This window comes from Xyrauchen texanus, chromosome 1, assembly GCF_025860055.1.
Source record: "Xyrauchen texanus isolate HMW12.3.18 chromosome 1, RBS_HiC_50CHRs, whole genome shotgun sequence".
NCBI classification, from domain to species: Eukaryota; Metazoa; Chordata; class Actinopteri; order Cypriniformes; family Catostomidae; genus Xyrauchen; species Xyrauchen texanus.
The window spans coordinates 33,399,331-33,422,716 of NC_068276.1; the positions used below are offsets into that span (position 1 = coordinate 33,399,331).

A 23,386-nucleotide genomic window follows, 5' to 3' on the forward strand; every position below is an offset into this window, starting at 1 on the left:
ATGCTGTTTAAAATGAACTAACTCTCGTGTGACGTTCATTCCTCTGTTGTATACAAAGCAGGTGCTTCTGACTTCTTGCGTGAACATTAGCGCTCACACCACTGATGCGTCGACTGCTGGCAGGAAATGATTTTATAAAGTTAATATTTTTTTTCCTTACACCAAACTATCGATTTGCTTCAGAAGATATTAATTGATTGACTTGAGTCATGTGGACTACTTGTATGCTGCCTAAAAATGCCTTTTGGACTATCAAATAGCCAGTAGCCAGATGGCACCTGCTTACTTCCATTATAAGGGCCAACACAGCTTCAACATTTTTCTAAAAATCATAATTTGTGTTCTGCTGAAGAAAGACAATCATACACATCTGGGATGGCATCAGGGTAAGTGAATAATGAGAGAATGTTCCTTTTTGGGTGAACTATTCCTTAAACTAGTCCTACAAGCACACACACACACACACACACACATGCTGTTCTGCTAATTAAACAGATGAGTTTGAGAGGAAAACGCATAGTGTGATAGACACCAGGTGTGTGCTGAATGTGTGTGCATGTGTGATATCTCCATCCTGAGTAACTGTAAAGGTCTCTCTCAGCATCAGAACTGTCATGTGCAGGCTGAGGCTGTCCATTTTCATTGAAGATAGACATGAACAGTCTTTTCCCCTCCACTCTGGGACAGCAGGTCTATTGTCTGTCTCCTGTAGGACCCTGGTGGGAGGGACACAGTCACTGCTGGGACAAAAGATATGCCGCAGGATTGGCAGCTATGGAGACACCCCATTCCTCATGAGACGACAACTGGTGGTGGAGTGAATTTGTGCACGTATTAAAGTAAGAGAGAAAACCAACATTGAATATGTGTTAATATGTCTGTGTTTTATTGCCATGACACATAATGGCACATTCAGTGTTACTTTAACAATTATTTTGTATTGTGTGACTGCTAAAATGAAAAAAAATATATATATATATAATTATTATGTGACAATTATTATGTGCGTCAAAACAGCACCAGTTTTCATAAAAAGTTACTTTTTCATTACTTATTCTTACCGTCAATTGACTGAGGCCCTTTGTCACCCACAATGATTGTGCTATGCTTGTCTAGTTTTGCCATGGCTTGGTTTATTTTTTAGTCGAAGTGCTATTTTTCCTCTTTTATAAAATCCACCAAAATTATTTGAATGCATCAACTAAATTCTCATATAAACATTGCAATGCTTGCCATGTAAACAGCCTCACAGAAGACGACTTGACTACGTAATGGGCAAGGTTGATAATTTTTTAATCATGTTTGTCGGTAAATAAACAATAAAAAGGCTAAATGAAAGTCAATTATTTTAAAAAGTAATTTAGGTATTTTTTAAAGATCTGTTACTTTATGCAATGCTAACTACCTATAACGCATTACTCCGAACACTGGCCACACTTGTATTGACCAAAGCAAAGGCTGGTTAACAATCATGTTTGTCTGTGTGTGTAATGTTTGGAGTTTGCAGAAAAACTTCTGCTTGCCCTCTGAACTCTGTGACCCTTCAGTGTGTGTGCGAGTGTGTGATGACAGCCTGCGGCATTTCTGTTCTAAAGGTTTCCACCCAGGTGAAGTACGAGAGGTCACAACACACTCAACACACTGCGACACTCACTGAAATACAGACATTCATAGCCTCGGGTCAGAGGTCACAGTGAGGGTGAGTGATGAGGGCAGCTGTTGGCTCCAGGATGCAACACTCACACAAACCTTTTCACTAGTGTCACAATGATCATATTCATTCAAAGCTCCTAAGAACTTTGAATTGATTATCATGATTGAAATAATATTTGGAGGCATTTCCAAAGAAACACATGAAAAAACTATCTGAGAACAGATTAAATGGAGGCTTTAGAAGCTCATAAATATCTTGCAATTGAAATGAAATAATTAATCACTAGAGCCTTTTAAAGAAACACTCATTCATCCAAATATGTGTTCTCTTGCTCTTTTCTGTAACTAACTGTCTTTGGATGGCCTACATGCTTAGAGTAAATTATTCCCTACATTTGCCCTGTCCACTTAAACCTGATAGACCTCTTCTGTATCTGGAAGAGGCTATGCTCACAACTTAAATTTTCCCACTGTATGCTGTAATGTATGGCTGGTGTTGTCGTATCCCAGCTTAATATGCAGAGTCAACTATTAGTAAAGCATTACGTAGGTTGATTTCACCTAAAATGTAACACTGTGGCGCCATAAAAACATGCCTCAGTTTGTATGAGCAGCCACCCGGCCCAACACAGCAACAGTGGCTCCAAAAAGTTTGGGGTGGAATTATGTTTGAACCACCAAAGCTAGACTGAGTGAGTTTTCTGTAATCTATATGAAAACAGTGATCTTTTATGCCATTTGGTCCATTTGGTGATGCTAGTGATGCAGAAATGACACAACTTAGAATTGACAAAAGAGCATTTTAGATTTAGATGTATGCATTTGGTCGACACTTTTGTCTATTGCATTCAAGGTATTTCACTTTACTACTGTTCACAATTTGAGATAAAGTATCAAATATAATAAATGAATAAGAAAAAAGATCAAATAAAAAAACATAGATAATGAGGAAGAAAAGGGAAATAAGGGAGTGAGGGATTGAGAGAGAGAGGGTGTAGACAGATGGGCACTTTCAGAGATCATTTATCAAATTCAGGCCTGTTCCCTCCCCTCCCCTCTCCTAAACCCCCATGTAATTCAGTAATCATTTTCATTATCATATAATGACCTTACAAAGCCTACAGCAGTTAGCACGGTCACTACAAACCACACAGCTGTTCCAGGCACTGCCCTCTTCATCAACTCCCAAACACGCAATCTGCCCACCACTGAAATGGACTGTGACCCCTACAGAGGTCAGTACAGGGACGTACATGTGACAGGAGTTGTACGATCTACCTGTGCAAGGTGGGTGTGTATGTGTGTGTGTGATAGAAAGAGTATGGTTCAGTTGTGTACTTTAACATAAACTTAATTCATTATATCATGGCATCAAAAGATCAATGGTTTTGACCCACAACTCTGCGGCTTGCATATCGATGAAACATAACCAAAAGGTTGGTGCCTTTTGACCATCTATGCAAATTAATCTCTAACACATGACGCTCTGGAGCGAAATATCAGTTACAGAATTTACAATGGCTCCATTTTGCGGGCGCTCAAAGTTCAAACAATTTCAACTTTGGCGGCAATTGCCGTTGACTTTTCGGAGAACAGCCAATGATTACTGGACAATTTGCATTTTGTATGCAATGTCAGACTTTGCAATGAAAGGTCCAAGTTTGTACCAAACTTTTCACACATACTTTTGCCTCCTTTAGACAGGGTTCTTTCACAAGTTCATATGCACAGGGTTCTTTTACCAAATCATTTTAATGGTATTGCCATGACTTTTCCATGATGTTCAGATTAAAGACAAGGACCTTTAGACATAATTTTAAAGAGATTGCATTTACAAAGAGCAATTTCTAGCAAATAAAATAGTTCATAGCACAGAAAAATGTACAATCACTACAGACATTTCTATGAAATTTAAGATTCAACTGGCTACAGAAAAGGAACAAGAAATGTTTCTAAATTCTAAATTGACAAAAACTATGAAGAGATCTTGCATGTATTTAATATTTTTTTATTCATTTATACTTTATTGTTTTAGTTATTCATAATACTTTCTTATGCTTTGTTTGCTGTCATCAGAGGTTTGTTTGAGATGCTTTCCTCAACATACTGTATAACTTGAGATTGTCATCAGTCACGTCACAATAAATAAAATAAAAAAAGTACTTGAGAAGGTCAAACTAGTAGCTGTCCAGCCTGAAATAAGGCTGGAATCTGTCATCATGGTGCCTTAATTCTTGAACTAATTTACATTTACTAAGAGCATACAAGCAGGAAAGCTTTATGAATCAAAGTTCGACAAGTCCTTTATTTTCTTTCTGTGATGTGTCAAAGACATTTATTCTATTCTAAACTGAACTACATTTTCATTGTTTACTGAGCAGACTTCCAGCTGTCATGCTACCTGGCAACCTCATAAAACTGCCCTTCTGTTAAGCTATCTGCAGCACTTTTCATGTAAAGCTCAGAGTAGTGTGTGAAGCTTGTGTTGAGGTCATGTAAAAGGGCTTTTAGAGGTGTTCCTACCATAAATGTTTATCTTTTACCAATGGTAGATTCACTGTATTTTTAAGAACAAGCCATCTGAGCTGCATGGGTGTTAGGTTAGTCAATGGATGGGTCACCATGGGACAGGAAGTGAAGTCATCATTGAGCCTGAGTACCTATAGGTCAACAGGAGGACTGTACAGTCACATTTAGCATCTCTCTCTCTCTCTCTCTCCCCCCTCAGGGTAACTCAGATAGCAGAAAGCAAGTTCAGAGGCCCCACAGTCAGCAACACTCAAACTACTGTTTAAGAAACCAAATGTCTGTAAGACAATAAAAGCCTTAATCAATCAGCCTGCTGTGCCTATGTTTATGAGCCTGTAGCGGCGGCAGTCATTCATCACTCGGTTTTTACCACTCAAAACACAGACGCTGAGACAAAAGAAAGGCATAATGTGAGGAGTGGGCCTGCTGCATACTAAATTAATAAAACAATTGCAGCCTTTCACTGCAAAACAAGCGACATGATTTAGCACGCTGCTCTGAGAAGTTTCCTTTCAAGAAAACTGGTCAGAAATGAATGTCTGTAAACAGCACCGTGAGTCTTAATAGTTGTAATAACAGTCTGTCATGATAATAGTATGAATATATCACTGCATTCAGGTGAGCAGAGTGCTGTGCATGATGTTTACTTTATCACCTCACGTCAGAGAAGATCTTATCAGCTATGAGTTAATTTTTGTCTTAACGGCGTGTCTTAACCTTATGCTCGGCTATCTGCCTCTCCTCCCTTAATGCTATTTGTTGACAGCTACTTCACAGACCTATGCCTGATGTTCAGAGAGTGACGTTATCTTGCTCCTGAGGGGGGGGGGGGCAGGAAGTGATAGTGGAAAGGGATGAGTTCAAACACATTGCAGTGGGTGCACACATGAAGGAGTCAAGGTATCCTTATCTAATCACGCTGTTCCGTCTTATGAAATAAACTTCCGAGTGTGCAAGTGAGTTAGTCTGTGTAGGATAGTTCCTACATCCGGAAAAGCACATTTATTCTTTTCTACTACAGAATGCTATATAGTGTGTAAAAAGCAGTATATCAAATGAGTAAGATGTCCAGATACGCAGTATTCATGAAACAGTAGGCGAACAACCACTGCATCTGCTAAGATTCTAAAGTTGGGACACTTTACTATGCAATAAGGCCATATAAGCGGAGAAGCCATCAGAACACAAGTATCTTTACTACACTGATGCATACTAAAAGAGCACACTTTGAAGCATGCTCTGAAAGTGCATGAATTCAGAAGAAGCATGAATTTATAAATGCATGGTTCCTCTAGATGTGAGGTGGGGGAGGTGAGATAAGACAAAAAGTGTGTTTGTGTGTGTTTGGCTCAATGTGAAGGCGTTTGACAAATGGATCATGGCCTGGTCCATAGTTTTCATCAACCCATTCATTTCATCAAAGAATGCAGTTTCAGCACAACATCAACACTGTGTACAGGTACCAGCAGGCATGGGCATCACTCAGAGGTCAAAGCAAGGGGACAACCCCCTCACAAAAACGCTTTAGAGGAGTAAGAGGGTAGGAAGCATTCCTTAATGTTGTAAAGGATAAGATGCAGGAACGTCAATGGGAAAATGCAACTGTTTTAGGCTCTGCAGACTAATGGCCTCATCTGAATGAAGACAGATTGTAACACACACACACTCTCTATTCTGATGGGAAATAATGAAGCAAGAGGAAAAAATGTGTGCTAGTGTGTCGGTATGCATATCTGTGTGTGTAAGGTTGGTTCTCTCTGTTATCGGAAAAAATGGGCAATGTCTCTCAGCCGGTCTTATCTCGTAGGAAGGAAGTCAATGGGCTATCAGCACATGTGTATACGTGTGTTTGTGCGAACTCTCTCGGCCTGAAGGATTGCCCTCCTATTGAAATCCTTTCTTCAATGCAATTCACTGAAGAGGTGACATTAGACACAAGTTAGTCAGTGCTCAGGGTTCTGCTCATACACAAGAGTGACTTACCTGTCTCTCCACGTCTGTCTGTGTTGCTGTCTGTCTGTCAGGGCATTCAGTAAGATGTCTGCCATCTCTCTTCTGTTCTCCTGTGCTGTGTTCTCATCCTCCACCACAGCCAGCAGCAACTGAGTCTGGATACAACAACAGCAGCAGTTATTATCCACGGTTCCCACTCTTTTCAAAGCACAATTTTCCAGGACATTCCCAGGACATTTTAATGTGCCCAACAAGTGTAATAAAAGCAAAAAACACAACCGTCCATTTAAATGTTTTTTAATGGTAGATTCTCACCTCCAGATAAGCAGTTCGCTACATGACCCAGTGTGATTATTAATCCCCATAAAGCTGTGATTTAATTAAATACATAGTCTGTATGTGCTGTGCACTTCAGAGTGCTCTGCTCTCTCTCACACACAAAAGACAAAGACAAAGATCCCCCATTTAGCCTTAACAGACTGTAGGGACAAGTGCTGTTAGCGAGCACATATGAAATCCGGAACAGTACACAAGGGGGTGGGTGGCCAGCACCACGCCCGACCGCCTTTGTCTCCCCAGTGGCGATGTTGTACACACCACACCAGGTACTCATTTTAGGCTGAGTCGACCTAGGGGAGGCCCGGGACCGGTTCAGATAATCGTCACTGGTGTTGGCCATGAGCGGGAATCGAACACAGGTCACCAGGTTCGTAGCACAGCGCACTAACCGCTACACTACCTCTCTCACACACACACACACACGAGTGCACGGAATGATCAAGAAGAGATGTTTTCAGTGTACGAGAGACCGGCTCTACGCATTCAAGTCTGAATACGTTATCAAAAAAATCCATGGCTTGACCATCATCGTTGTCTAAAATATATAATTTAAATGGTTTTGTGGTTAACATAAAAGCAATGTTGGAACAAATAAAAATCATATTTTTTACTATATTAATACTTGAACTATTTTGTCGGAGCAAAGCAGAGATGACAGCAGATGAGCACAGAATGTATGTGACAGGGATTTGTTCATAACAGTTAACCATTGACGAAAAACCATTGAAATTTGTGTCTGTTCCACACACAAAGCTATCATATGTCTTCAGAAGACTTGGAATATAGTGCACAAGTTATACAAACTACTTTTATGGTGCTTTTTGGGAGCTCTCCTATTGTGTTACATTGAGGAATGTAAGTGATATGGGCTTGGAACAAGAATGAGAGTCAATTATGACAGAAAGTTCATTCTTGGGTAAGCTATCATTATGGCTAGCACAACATGGCAACATAAAATCTCACTAAGGTTAAAAAGCTAGTTCTTTAAAAGATCCCAGAGCATCCTTAATAGAGAAACAATCACTCTTATCATCAAATGAGGGAATTAAGCTTTACTACCAATCCCATGGACAAGCTCTTAGCCAGTGCTTAAAGAAATCAATATACATTCATTCCCTTAATGTTAAAGGTCAAATCTATTCTGTATTTAGGCGGAAGGGCTCTGAAGAACAACATCGTAGAAAATATCAATGATTAACCCAGAATCAGAGACAGCAGGACAAAATATTTATTATATTTTGCTTGAACAATGAAGTTTGTGTGTACGCCAATTAATGATGTACACACATTCAGGACATGTGTTTGGATACTGGAAGGGAGTAGACATCAGTTTATAAAAATACAGAAGGACAGACGTGTACTTTCCAAAGAACCTGTGAAATCCCCTCAGACTTTTTAACCTTAATAACACAATTGGGAGTGCTTTTGTACAGAATAGCATCGTGCTTAAGATTAGGCGATGTGATTTGCGGTAGCACTTTTTAATAAGAAGGGAGTAGACATCAATAGTAGTAAATGTATTAGGTATCACAAACTAACAATGAAGATTAATAAATGCTGTAAAAGTATTGTTCATTGTTAATTCATGTTTAACTATTGTTGTTAACTAATGTTCACAAATGTAACCTATATTGCTTTTATACATTTCTACAAACATGAAGTTAATACTGGATCTTAAATTTTAACACCATATGGACAGTTATTTTGTGTAGTTTTGATCTGCCAATGAAAATAGATCCAAATATAACCAATTTAGGATCAAATAGTGTCTGCCATCGAGCAACGCACAGACTGACAGCCTGTCTGAAACACTGTGAGCACAGATAAACACTTCTGACCTATTCTATACCATTTTGTAGTGCAAGTTGAATGTTAACACTGAAAATGCAGCAAAAAGAAGTGGACTTTAAGTACCCGGATGATGCATTTTTTTCAACAGAGTGTGGAATGTTGGACACTCAGCACATGCAGCTTGCTTACATAGTGGAAGGGGCGGAGTTACCTGGCTTCACTGCTGGTCTGACAAAACAGTTGTAAATAATGAAGAATGTAGCAGCTAGCAAAACGTCAGTGGATACAGCACCTTACAAATGTTTTACCATCATCCCAAACTGTGTGAATATATATGTTGTTTAATATACAATTGTTGAACTGAGGTTAGCTAACATGCTTAATCTAGCGGCAACACATCATATCCGCTTGAAATGTCACTTCCTTAAGCTGGTACACAACGAATGCTTCATGGAGTGCATAGTGTACCAATTAGGACACAGTTTATATTTATATATACATGCATATATATTTCTAGTTTTATTTTCTTTTAAAAAGATGTAAGATGTCAAACTCCCCCTCCATCTGTCTTCGTCTACAGTAGCTGGAGCTCAGATGATTGACAGGTGAGAAAGCTTCACAAAAAGTGTTCTCAGTGATGGTTCACCTCACCTGTTTCCCAGCGATCACTTTTTCTTCACTGATTTTTATCCCTCATTCATCCATTAAACAGCACTTCTGTCTTACTGAAGCATTACCTGTCAGCAGTTGTTACCTGTTAAAGTCATCCTGTCTGAGAGAGCCCAGCATGAATGAGTCTGCCAAGACTAATTCAGTCTGTGAGGTTAGGAGGTCAGTTCAGCCACACAAGAATCACATCAGACTAAACATAGATGACACAATAAGGATGACCCACAAAAGTGTGTGTGTGTGTGTGTGTGTGTGTGTGTGTGTGTGTGTGTGTGTGTGTGTGTGTGTGTGTGTGTGTAAGAGATAGACTATGTGTTTTGTTCACAAGGTGGGTTGATGAGAGAAATTTTCACAACCACCACCCTATATATGCCACCTTATCTGTGTGTGGTTTGTGTATGTGTGTCCTTGTTTACCCCTGAATGACGGTAGCTGTCGTCAGCTGGGTGATGTTGTGCAGAGCACATGGGTTCAGGACCACAGTGAAGAGTGTGAGACAGAGGGCAAGAGACTAACAGAGGTGGGTGTGTGCATTTGGACACAAGGAAACACACTTTGGTTTACCCCATACTCACAGAAGGGAATAATTAAACACATATATACAAATGCACGCACACATAGACACAGGTCTTCACAAGTTGGTTTTCTCAAGTTTTACTATATTTGTGAGGACATTTTCAAATATTTGCTCCACAAGTAGAGCTAAACCTGCCCCCACCCCACACAAAAGGACTATGTGACAGGTACATCAGTTAACCATCAGTAGAAGGGCCAACCAACATTACCAACAGCACCCTGAACAGCCAGTGTCAGGCAGGTACTGCTAACAAATTGCATGACATGAGAATACTCAAACAGCCAGCAGCCATTCTCTAGAAAACATACTGTACATAGACAAAACAAACACACAAGTTACAGTTTTATTCATTTGTATTTTATCAATTTATAAAACATACTACATGCAGGCAATTTGACAGACAAATAGGAGATACAGAGAATGTCATTGTTTGCATTTACATACACCTTAGCCAAACACACTCAGTTTTTCACATTTCCTGACATTTAATCGTAGAAAAAATCTTAAGCCTGTTCAGATCACTACTTTATTTTAAGAATGTGTAATGTCAGAATAATAGTAGAGAGAATTATTTATTTCAGCTTTTATTTCTTTCATCACATTCCCAGTGGGTCAGAAGTTTACATACATTTTGTTAATATTTGGTATTTTGCCTTTAAATTGTTTAACTTCAGTCAAACATTTTGGTAGCCTTCCACAAGTTTCTTAAAATAAGTTGCTGGAATTTTGGTGCATTCTTCCAGACAGAACTGGTGTAACTGAGTCGGCATTGAAGGACTCCTTGCTCGCATACACTTTTTCAGTTTTGCCCACAAATGTTCATCACAAATGCTTTTTGATGGCCACTCAAAAACATTGTTGTCCTTAAGCCTTTTAGCCACAACGTTGGAGGTATACTTGGGGTTATTTTCCATTTGGAAGATCCATTTGCAGCCAAGCTTTAACTTCCTGGTTGATGTCTTGAGATGTTGCTTGAATACATCCATATAATTTTCCTTCCTCATGATGCCATCTATTTTGTGAAGTGAATCAGTCACAGAGAACAAAAGAACATTTCTCCAAAAAAAGATCTTTGTTCCCATGCGCACTTGCAAACTGTAACCAACTGGTCTCAAGGTATTTTTAGTGGATGATACATCAGTCATTAAGTAATTTCTCCTCAAGATTACACAGAAGTGCGTCAACCAGAACGTGTTCAAATACTTTTTTGTCTTGATTTAGAACAGTATTGTTTTGCTTGAAAAGTGCTTTTGCTATATTTAAAATAAGTGCAACTTGGTTTAATATTTTGTTATCTAATGCAATTTTAAAGTGTGGCTTAAGTATCCAAATTTGTTTTAAGGCCACTGTTTCAGTAAGGTCAGGCACAAACACACATTTCATTGTATTGATCTGTACCTGTGTTAGCTTTGCACGTCAGAAAAAATTTGCAAAAATGTAAACTTCAGGAGTACAACAGCTAGTCACTGGGGCAGTACCCTCATAGGTACACCCAGTGTACCTTCTTTACACCTTAAGGTACTAATGTGTACCCTTTCGGTACAGTAAAGGTTCAAAAACGTTACGATTAACATATAAAGGGCACAGTGGGTGTACCTTTCAGGGTACTGCCCCAGTGACAATCTCTTGTACCCCTAAAGGTTCAATTTTTGCAAAATAAAATAATTGACAGTGTAGTTGTCTTCGTGTAACTGGTTTTTGACAGCCTTTCATGGTATCATAATGTTAATGACCTAAAATGTATTCAAGTGAGCTTTAGCAGTAACCCTGCAAGTGGCGAAACTTGGATCTCATGGGCCCTGGTGCAAAGCACCTGTCATGATACTTTTCACCATTGGGGGGCCCCTCTCACCCCGGGCCCTAGGGCAGCTACCCACCCTGTAGTTACACCATAGCCTGCAATAACTTAGGGACTACAATGCCTGAAAAGATTGAGAAATGCATTTCAAAACTGAATTTATCCTTTCAATTGGTCACTCAGGTACCTTTTATTTTTTTTTAAGTGGTGAAGGGTAAAACTATGCTGGCTACAAAATCAACCACATGAAGGTATCCTAGCAGAATGGATGTGACAAATTGGATTCGGATGTGCCTCGATGCCTTCCTACATCCAAACACTGCCAGTAGTTTTCAGCTTTCAGACAAAGCCAGTATAATTATGCATGTCTCTCTCTCTCGCTCTCTCTCTCTGTGTGTGTGTGTGTGTGTGTGTGTGTGTGTGTGTGTGTGTGTGTGTGTGTGAGTGAGTGAGTGATTGAGAGCTTGGCCTTTCAGCCACATTGACCCTCTGAACTCACAGAGGCTCATCAATTACCACTCCCATCAGATCCTGCACGCTGAGAGAATGGATTATATGAAGTGTAAAACATTAGAAAAATGTGTTCACAACATCACAGCAATGTGTTAGAGGACAGAGACGGAGATGGATAATAGAAACCCAGCTGCTGAAGAGCCTAATGCAACAAGTGAGAAAGTTTGAAGGCATTGTGGTGAAGCACTATGGGCCGCAGGCTTTTTTGCTGGGGATTCTGATTCCTCCAGCCAGAGGGAACCGGACATATGCCTTAGCTAATGAAGCAAAAGCTAAAAGCTTTGTGATTTTCTTTCTTTCTCTGTCTATATTGGTTTCTTTCTCTCTTTTAGATGGGAAAGAAAAAATGTGTTTTAAAAAAGGCAGTTGTACACCAAAAGCCTTCAATAGCTTCTCACAATAAAAAAAAATCCTGTCTGTTGCCAAGTGCAAATTTGGATACAAGTGTTGGGGTGGAGGAGAAGAGAGGAGGGGAGAGGAGAGAAGATGCCATTGTGTTTCCCATACAACAGCATGTTAATCTCACAGTACAATTACTTATATTTTAGTTTGTTTCTCACCAAAACCTATTCTTTTCTAAGTCAGTGTCTTAAAATATGATGCACGAGTTGCATGGACAACTTTTCTTACACTTTGGGGTCCTTTTTTCATCTCACAATAAACTGCCATCACAGGGTAATCAGGGACTGAAACATTCTTTAATGTGTTTGACAGAAGTAATATGGGATTGGAATGGCATGAGTGTAAATAATGACAGAATTTTTTTTGGGTGAATTATTCCTTAAAACAATCTTTTTCTTAAAAGTCTCCTTCTCTTTAATTTATCGTTTTCTTTTGGAGTTAATACCCATAGCCACTCTCCTCATATACAAACACATGTATACACATCTGCCCCATCTCTCTCCACCTCCATCTCCTTCTGGATCTGCCTGCTGATTGGAGATTAGCGATTAGGATCTTGTACCCACTTTTCTCCTGCCAGTGAAAGCTTTTGGCAGTGGGAGGGAGGCCAAAACCTCACTCTCTCCTCACTCTGCACAGATTCATTTTCAGCACTTAAAGAATGTGAACTCCACGCACAGATTACCATCACATAGACCTGAAGCTATTTTCATTACATGTCTTTTTTCTACGGTGGCTGAAAAGTGGCATTTGGGAAAACAGTTTTGATAGGGTACAGTTAGCACTGGCTTGCTGCAAAATGAACGAAACCCAAGCCGAGCTGTACCGATTACAACTTATGATGTTACGGGAGACACTGCTGTGTAATTTATATGTCATCTGAAAGCTGAAAATATCAGCAGTGAAGTGAATTAAGTAATGTGTATCAGTGGTTTTGGGAAGCCTTAGGGCTCTTGTATAGCAGGACACATTTTTCCAGTGCATTAGTTAAATATGAGTAAGAGTAACAAATAAAAAAATGTTCTTTTCAAAATCTGATAGTTTAATACCTCCAGCGAGAATGCCTTAAGAAATATGTGCATGAATCATTGGGCATGACACATAAGAATAATATTAGTGGGTAGACGGATACAAACAGACACTCACAGCGAGTACACCACTGGAAGAGAATTCAGTTTAAAGATTGTACAGGAAAAACACACTCAAAAGGAAACCTCTAAATAAACCTGCTCATAACACATAATTAATTATAGTTATATCGGTAAAGCTTTCTCTATAGAAATATTATAAATATTTAGAATCAGTTACAGACCTTACCAGTAACAGAATATGTTACAAATTACATTTTTACAGCATGTATCCTTCCCAACCCTGCTAATTGATATGTAATAATGTAATCCCTAAACAGTAGCTGCAATAGGATTACACACATATCAAATGTAATAATAATAATAATAATAATTATCATGTAATCATATTATAAGCATTTGATTTTTGTAATCTGAATATATAATGAAGATTACATGTCATCCATTACAACCCAACACTGGTTGTCTATTTACAGAGTATAATGAAATAAGTGACCAATGGCCAAATTCATGTGTTAAAATTAACTTGGTTGAATACAGCCCCACTATCAAATCCCACAGAAACCAACCTAATATCTCCCAGCGAACAACAGCAACCTACTGAACTACACACAACATATAGCCATCTAAGATCCACTTTTTTATTTTTTATTATTTTTAATCTGAGAAAGCCTTGATTAGTTTTTTCAGGAACGGCAATTGGCATGTAGCATTAATCTGCTACAATTTCAAGTGTCCGCGCCAATATCGTGTGATTTTACTTTCTAGTAGTCAAGCCTGATCTTTTCCAGTGTAAGATGCTGAATGTGCTTTATTATTACAAAATCATCTGTCACTTTCCACTGAACATTACGAAACACTGAGAGAGGCAGAGAGCAGAAGAGAGAGTTGAAAGTGAAGGGATCATAACAGATTCCACCAGGAACATTTCCTTTTGGAGAGAGAGTGTTTACTATCAAACACATCTGTGTCTATTCATCTCAGCCCTCACTCTAAACTTCTGTCCAAACACAAACAAACAAACACAAAAACAAACACAGACACTGCAACTTCCGAGTATGCATCAGCAACCAGTCTGCACTTCAAATTATCAGCAATATCTTCTTTATAATTCCTCTCTTTCTTTGCGATTTTTCAAGCAAATCTGACAATTTTAAACTGGCTTGCCATCTGTCTCTCCCATCATTCCCCTTATTGTTCTGAACCGTGTCTTAACTCAGTTAAGAGCCCCAACATGATAGCCAACCTGGTGACTTTGAGGAATTAAAAGGGGGATAGAGGACACAGACAGACACATTAGATGGAAGAGATAGGTGTATATCTACTAAATGAGGTCTGACTCCACCTGATTGTCAGGTAATGTTTTAATCTCTATGTAAAGCAAGTGTAGGTGTTAGTGTGAAATGTTATGAAGCAAATATGTGTGATGTACTGTATATGGGTCGGTGTGTGTGTGTGTGTGTGTGTGTGTGTGTGTGTGTGTGTGTGTGTGTGTGTGTGTGTGTGTGTGTGTGTGTGTGTGTGTGTGTTTGCGTGTTTCCCCAGCAGTGATTAATCAGTCATGGTCTGTAATTCCAAGTCTTATTCCTTTTTCTTCAGCTGCTTATCTCACTGATCAAGAAGGGGGCTAGAAAGAAAAAACACTGCAGAGACAATAAACAAGCAAAACATTAAATAAATGGAGAGTGTGATGAGGGTTAGAGGAGATAAGATAGATCAGGCATTGTAAAGCTCTTATTGGTTTTCTAAGAAAAAAAAAGAAAAGAGTTTCACTTCAAAGAGTTCATGGCTGTCAGGGACTGTCTGTTCCAGCACACGATGAGCTCCACTCAGCAACACCATCAGAACACGACTGCATCATCTGCACCCAATCACACAAGTGCATATGACAAAAGAAATCAAGCAACATTTATTAACTGATCCATATGAAAACAGTCAATTATGTTTGTCGATAAAAATGAAGGATGCTTACAGTATTTATCTGTTCAAATCTATTATCTGTTATTTCTCAGTTACATATTCAATTAAAAGAAATGTCAATTTTCTTCATATTAAAATGCATGTACTGCTCTAATGTATTAATATATACACTCACCTAAAGGATTATTAGGAACACCTGTTCAATTTCTCATTAATGCAATTATCTAATCAACCAATCACATGGCAGTTGCTTCAATGCATTTAGGGGTGTGGTCCTGCTCAAGACAATCTCCTGAACTCCAAACTGAATGTCAGAATGGGAAAGAAAGGTGATTTAAGCAATTTTGAGCGTGGCATGGTTGTTGGTGCCAGACGGGCCGGTCTGAGTATTTCACAATCTGCTCAGTTACTGGGATTTTCACGCACAACCATTTCTAGGGTTTACAAAGAATGATATGAAAAGGGAAAAACATGCCTTGTTGATGCTAGAGGTCAGAGGAGAATGGGCCGACTGATTCAAGCTGATAGAAGAGCAACTTTGCCTGAAATAACTACTCGTTACAACCGAGGTATGCAGCAAAGCATTTGTGAAGCCACAACACACACAACCTTGAGGCGGATGGGCTACAACAGCAGAAGACCCCACCGGGTACCACTCATCTCCACTACAAATAGGAAAAAGAGGCTACAATTTGCAAGAGCTCACCAAAATTGGACAGTTGAAGACTGGAAAAATGTTGCCTGGTCTGATGAGTCTCGATTTCTGTTGAGACATTCAGATGGTAGAGTCAGAATTTGGCGTAAACAGAATGAGAACATGGATCCATCATGCCTTGTTACCACTGTGCAGGCTGGTGGTGGTGGTGTAATGGTGTGGGGGATGTTTTCTTGGCACACATTAGGCCCCTTAGTGCCAATTGGGCATTGTTTAAATGCCATTGTTTCTGACCATGTCCATCCCTTTATGGCCACCATGTACCCATCCTCTGATGGCTACTTCCAGCAGGATAATGCACCATGTCACAAAGCTTGAATCATTTTAAATTGGTTTCTTGAACATGACAATGAGTTCACTGTACTAAAATGGCCCCACAGTCACCAGATCTCAACCCAATAGAGCATCTTTGGGATGTGGTGGAACCCGTGCCCTGGATGTGCATCCCACAAATCTCCATCAACTGCAAGATGCTATCCTATCAATATGGGCCAACATTTCTAAAGAATGCTTTCAGCACCTTGTTGAATTAATGCCACATAGAATTAAGGCAGTTCTGAAGGGGGTCAAACACAGTATTAGTATGGTGTTCCTAATAATCCTTTAGGTGAGTGTAAGTATGCAATGAACAAATGGAATAATCAGCAATGTGTATGGGTTTTATATAAACAGGATACTATTTTTCATCATTGTTAGTTTGTGCGAAACAATGGTTGCCTGACTGTAGAGATGTGTGTGTGTGTGTGTGTGTGGGTGTGTGTGTGTGTGTATGTGTGTGTCTAGCTGACTGTGTTTAGAAGGCCTTGTGGTAACCCTTTGAGCTATCAGTGTGTGTACTTTAAAAAATATCCAATAATACTCCATCCCAGAGATTCCATGGCTACACAAACAAACCCCCTTAAAAAAAAAAACACACACACAGTGGTCTCCCTGCCTGGCTGCCCAGACAAGCTCTAAAACCCTTCTGTATGCAGGTACAAAGCGAGAGGCCACTCTCTATCTCTCTCTTTCTCTCCCTGTAGGTAGGAAACACTAAAACACATTCACAAACACACAGCCTGCAAGTGGCATATCAACGCTTGAAATTCTCCAAAGGGGTTTAAGTATTTACCCTCAACAGTATCACAGCCTGCTAAAATTCAGCTTACCCTGTTCAATAAGGACTTCAAAGGGAATCATAAATACCTTTTGCCAGCAAATTCTACTGTACACTACCCCCCCCCCCACCCCCGCTTCTTTTCTTCTCATTCTCTCCCCCATTCTCCAGTAAAAAAATGCCCCTTACCGTGAAATTAGCAGCCATATTATTTACCGTTTAAAAGCGTAATTAGAGAAACTGGGAGGTAATTTCTGCTCTGTTGTTTAAGCAGGTAAACCAAAAGAGGAAATGCAGGTAGGTGATGCTCATGAAACCTTTCAAGAAAATGTACGGTTATACTTAAACCAAAATCAATGAAACATTTATTTTTAAATAATAATTATATTTTGCAAAAAGAAAATGAAGCCAGTGCACTCAAAACAAGGTACCCTTGTTTTGGATACATATACCCATAAGGATAAGTTTTTTGTTTCCTATTTCCCTTGTTTTCAATGATGAATCTCATTACTGTAACACTAAAATCTTTCTTCTTTTTTCCATTAAAATCTGTAAAAAAAATAAATAATTAAAGGCAGTACCAACAGAGTGCAATGACGTATAAATACTTTACAAAATAAATAATATAACATTTTGTTCACGTTAGGGTAATGAGAATGGGGGTTAAAACTGTCATGAAAATAATGTCACAGTGTAAAAAGAATGAATGGTCCTAAAAAGGCTTCGTTTTTATTTGTTTCTTTAGATTTTGAAGTCTAATAGGAGTAGGACATTTTCTTGACAGGTTTTGTGAGAATCATCCAAGTAAACACTGCAGATCTAGGAATAAAGATTGATTCATTCTGCTCTGACAATGAACAACTGTACCTCTATTCTGAGAAAATTAAAGTAGAGAGAAATGGGGAGGACGGGGGGGTGAAGAAGGTGCCTATACTTAAAAAAATCAGAAAACACACTCTTATTGAAAATCTGTTCGAAACCTACACTAAGAAATGTAAATCTATACATGCTTTTATTTTTATAACGTTTTCTTTTAATATTACAACACTTAGAAGAAAATGAATAAAGGGTGAATTGCTGCTTATGGAATTCAGGGTGTAACTGAAACAAGCCACATTTTTTATGGTATCCATTTGATCACAGAAAACGGCAGTAAAACACTGCCCTGGCATGCACAGATTATAAAAAATACTCAAGGAAAACTGTAAAGTATGCAGGCAAATACCACAAGAAAGCCTTAGCGGACTGCAAACGACGGCAGCCCACGCCATGTCAAGCATTCTGAAATAATATTTATGATGAAAATACACAGCAAAGCCATTACGTTTATAATGTTTTACAAACTCATCAAATAAGTGAATAGAGATTAATTGCCCCGGTCGACCTTAAAATAATTATCAGAATGAGGCAGCTCTAAACTAGATGAAATTGATACACTTGAATAATTAGATCCTTGGCACTGACCTACTGAAGTCAATAAAGGTTATTAAGGCCAATTGCTGTCTAAATGCATTAGAGACAGAGAGAAGCGCTCCAAACTAGATCCAGCATTTCACCAGCTATACGATAATCCCCTCTCTGTGTCCGCCTCTCTCCACTGCCCTCAAATGTCTACACACTCTCACACTCACACACACACACACACACATACACCCCCTACCCTCAGACACACTAAACCAGATTGGATTCGCTTAACCTTTCAGTGGCTTTGATCAAATGAGCTCACACTGCAATAACATTTACATTGACCCTCACTCTCATACTCTCTCTGTGTCTCTCGCTGGGGAGAAGGGTCTTTACCTTCCTGTCTGCCACACACACACACTAGGTCAATAACATAATCAGATATCAATGATGACCCCTGCAGTCGTGATGGCTCACTTTCTTTCATTGAACAGAGAGGATGAAATTATTAAATGGTCATTGTGCAAGACCCAACACACATGCTCACACACACTCACAAATAAACACACCACCACCAAAGGAAAAGAAACATCTAAACTGTTCACCTTATGCACAGCATTCTTTAAATGCATAATCATTTTAAATTCAGCTTGAAAATAAATGTTTCAAAACACAATATTTGAGGCTTCATGCCGCATAAGCTGCAGTGTAGCAAAAAGATAGAAAGAAAAGACACAGACGGAGATAGCTTTTTGATGTGATGCTCAGAGCGACAGATTTGTCAAGAAAGTGACAAATTAGAGCTGCACCCACCAAAACACACACACACACACACACACACACACACACACACACACACACACACACACACTTTTAACAGACCTGTCTCCCTCTCAGCCCTGCACCCCATATAAACCATAGAATTAAAAAAATGCCTGGATGGTATTTAAAATACTTTGCATATAGTAGACTATCTCTAGTGTGCCAGAATAGAGAGCGAGAAAGAGAGATAGTGTGTGTCATTGTTAAAATCCTAAATAAATGTCAGTGGTGTATGAGGAGTATGATAGCTTCTCTTTAGGGACCAGATGCTTGTATAGTGTGTGTGTGTGTGTGTGTGTGTGTGTGTGTGTGTGTGTGTGTGTGTGTGTGTGTGTATAAAGAGAAATTGAGGAGAGGGACCCCAGACCTGATGTTTGATAACATTTACCTCAACTTATCAGAGCAAGAACTAGGCACATTTAAATCGCTATCTTCCAAACATCTTTTTTCTATTCTTTCTTATCCTCAATGTTCCACAATATTCTCTATGTTGTTTTCATTAAGCAGTTCACATTAATTCATGAGGTACAGGTGTGTGTGTGTGTGGGGGGTGTTATATAGAGAGAGAGAGAGAGAGAGAGAGAGAGAGAGAGAGAGAGAAAGAGAAAGAGTTGTTTTATCAGAATGTCATTCAAATGGAGGGGTGAAAATTTGCATCACAACAGCCTGAAGAGCAAGAGAGGGAGAGGCAAGAAAAGAGAAAGAAGGAAAATGAAAGAGAGAAACCCCCACGGGAGAGGAGCGGTTTTAATAAACAGCAGGAAGAGGGTGCACACACAGAGAAATACACGGAGCAGCCAACCCCGGACCTGCTCAGACTGCTGAAATCAAGAAAAGTGCACAAAGGCGAAGGAAAAAATTCCCAGGAATCTAGATAAACACATGTCTCTGTTAAATGCCATGACTGTCTGTTAATATCATACAAACACTCTGCCATACTTAAATGAATTTAAATCAGTTGTGAAAATATCAGATATTAGGAATTCAAATGAATATTTACTTTCTAAATGCTTTCGCATTCATGAGCTTTTTATTCAAGCTCTAAGCATTCTGAATTCTCTGTTTGTACAAATAATAAAATGTACAAAAAAGATTTATCATTGAGTTAAACTAAATGCGTGAATCCACAAATGCAAAATCATGAATAAATTAAATTCAAAAATAAATAAACAAATTAAAAAATTAAAAAAAAGTGGAAAAAATAAATACATTAATAATTAAATAAATAACTTGGATTCTAAATTAATATAGAAAAAAAATTATATTTTATATTTCTGTCTTCCATTTCTGTAATTAATATATGTAATATCTTATGAAAGGCAAATTAAATGAAAAGAAAATTTTTTTATTTTACAATAACAAAAAAGCACTAATGAAATATTGACAAAATGTGAAAATACATAAATATAATTTTATATTTATAGTTTAGATATTAACAAAAAAAGATTCATGAAATAAAAAGAAAAAAAAATGGCATGTTAAAATTGGAATATCGATTTATGAAATATATAAGAATTATAATATCTAAATATTTCAAATATATATTTTACATTTCTCTTTTATTATTACATGAGGAAATAATGTAAGATGATATTTACAGACACATACATGTGTGTCTTTAACCATTGGATATCAGCTCTCTTAAACGGTCTCTGGTCAGGAGGAGGACAAGTATCTCACAGTGAGACAGAGACTGTCTCACCCCTGCAATGCACTCACACACAAACATACACACAAACACACACACACACCGCGGCTAGCTCAAGAGACGGTTCTTAGCCCCAGCAGCACATTAGATGTGATTACTGCTCAAAGTGCGAAAGAGGCAGAGAGCATGAGAGAGACTATTATGATACAACAGTGCCCCCTATTGAAACTTGCTACAACGCTTGGAGCAGAGCTGTGTTCTCCACAATTCAAACATATGGATCAAACATGTCTTAAACAGACAGTCCTGATCATTTGTGATCTTCTAGACTTAAATGACCTCTGTGAGTCCTTTCTAGCACAGTCTTGCATTAGGTTCAGAAATGAGAGTACTGATACAGCTCTGAATTATGGTCATTGTGGGCAACAGGGTTATTTTGGGGACAGGAGAACAGCATGTAAGGCTTGTAAGAAATATTAAGTGCCATTAAAGACTCCATTACTGAAAAAAAAGGGGAATGAAAAACAGGTGATGGCATACTAAAGACAAATAAAGTCTTGTCTTGGGGGGGGAAAAAACACAATTCTTTACAGAAAAACACCATTAATCATGTACTGAATTAGAAGACTAGGATGGTGCTTTCCAAAGTCTCTCTTATACTTCCTAATCTCCATAATTTTCTTCTCTCTGTCCATCCATCTTGTCTTAGGGCTAGGCGCATACACACTTTTTCACATTTTCTCTTATGGATGATGGATGAATTTAAATGTCTTTTTATTATTATTATTATTGTTAATAATTGTGTTATATTATCCTGACAAAAAAAAAAGTAGTTAATACTAGTGTGATGGGGTTTAAAATACAGCTACTTTTCTCGTATCTGCCTGTCGTCATTCCGTTTTTGTACTCTTTTTGAAAGTCATGGAAAAATTTTTTTTTTGCTTATGTTGCAAATGGCAATGCAAAAATGAAATATTTGCTGTGGTCTGCAAGTCACTGCTATAAAAGCTTACCATGCAATAGCTAAATTCTGTAATCCAACCCCAGAAATGAGAAAGGGTCCATTCTGTGGAAAGGATTTAACTATGATAAAATGTGTTGAGGAGGGTAAACCTCTGTATTAGAATCTGAAAGCATAATGAACCATATTATTTAATAAAAAAGGGGCAGGGCATGTTTAAATCCTTGAATACACAGGCCTTCCAATTCTGTATGAATGTGGGCACGGATTCTGAGCAGGCTTGAAAACACTCAGTCACTCTTACCATTCGCTCCATTTCCTTCCAGTCTTTCTCCAGCTTTTCTATCGGTTTAGTCCACCAGCTGCAGAATGGAGCGTAACGTCGGCCCTGGAACCAGTACTGTCTCAGCCATTCAAACTCCACCTGAGAAGAGGAGCCACAGATGTGCAAGATGTTAAAGCTGCATTGAGTCTTTTCTTTGCCACTGCCGTCAACAAACAGAACTGCAAAAATAATGATCGTTTTCAATCAGGTTTCCCTACACTCACGTCTGCCTTTGGTTAAAACTATAAAACAGGCAGGCCCATCCCAAATTTACACCAATGGTTAAGGCCAGTGTTGCTTTGTTAGGCAACACTGCTGACAGTGACAGAGAGTCTCAATATTTTCACTTTTCAACGGCAATCAACCAATGAATGGTTTAAACCAGGGGTGGGGAACATCAGGCTTTAGGGCCTATTTCATAATTTGAAAAGCAAAAAATGTCCTTTATCCAATTAACCTGAAAAAAAAAGTCCTTGATGCTTTCAAGCAAAGTGTGACAACTGTTTCACAAATCATATGTGCGAAAAAGTGCATGAATCTGAGCTACACCCCGTCAGGCCTTCAGAATTTCCACAGAATCCCTCAACAATGCAAATGAATGAGCAACTCATGTCAGATTATCAGATTCATCAGCCAATAAGACTGATTTATTTGTTCTTGGTGGGTGTGGTCTTAAGGATATGCCTCAGTCGAGCCTTCTAGCTGGCATTGAGTGATGCAATCACGCTTTAAGTGATGTCATTTGAAAGCAAAGAGATCGAGATTGTCATAACTGCAGGTATCGCCATTGAGAAATAATTTCTTACGGATTTAAAAACATGAGATGTTCTGCATGACCGGTTGATTGCTTAATGTATTAATCAAGAAAGGAGGACTGATTTTCACTTCAAGTAAACTGTAAGTGTTTTTTGCATTGTTATAGCAACATCAGGAGTTTTCTAAGCGCATGAGAATTCAGTGTCAGATAAAGTTTTCAAAAGTAGTGCTGCTTTCCATTCAACTCGGAAAGTCGGATTTTACAAATTCTTACTAGGAAAAGTTCATGTCACAAAACAGTCATGCTGCAGTTAAAATTAGGCTTGCTTGAGCATTAAGTGTCCTTTCAAGTTCTGTGTTTCGTGCGTGACCGTGTCAATTGGTATTATTAGTTAGCTGTGACATAATGTATGATGACTAAAGGCAT

General features: G+C 38.6%; 1 protein-coding gene across 1 annotated transcript in view; it reads right to left on the reverse strand.

The window, feature by feature from the left end:
• Positions 1 to 23,386, reverse strand: part of LOC127650725 (alpha-ketoglutarate-dependent dioxygenase FTO-like) — a 182,325-nt gene that overhangs the window by 87,616 nt on the left and 71,323 nt on the right. The window contains exons 7-8 of the mRNA XM_052136328.1: positions 22,183 to 22,302; positions 6,166 to 6,290 (exon numbers count right to left, since the gene is read on the reverse strand). Of these exons, the coding sequence (XP_051992288.1) occupies positions 6,166 to 6,290; positions 22,183 to 22,302 (245 nt within the window). The remainder of the gene's footprint in view (positions 1 to 6,165; positions 6,291 to 22,182; positions 22,303 to 23,386) is intronic.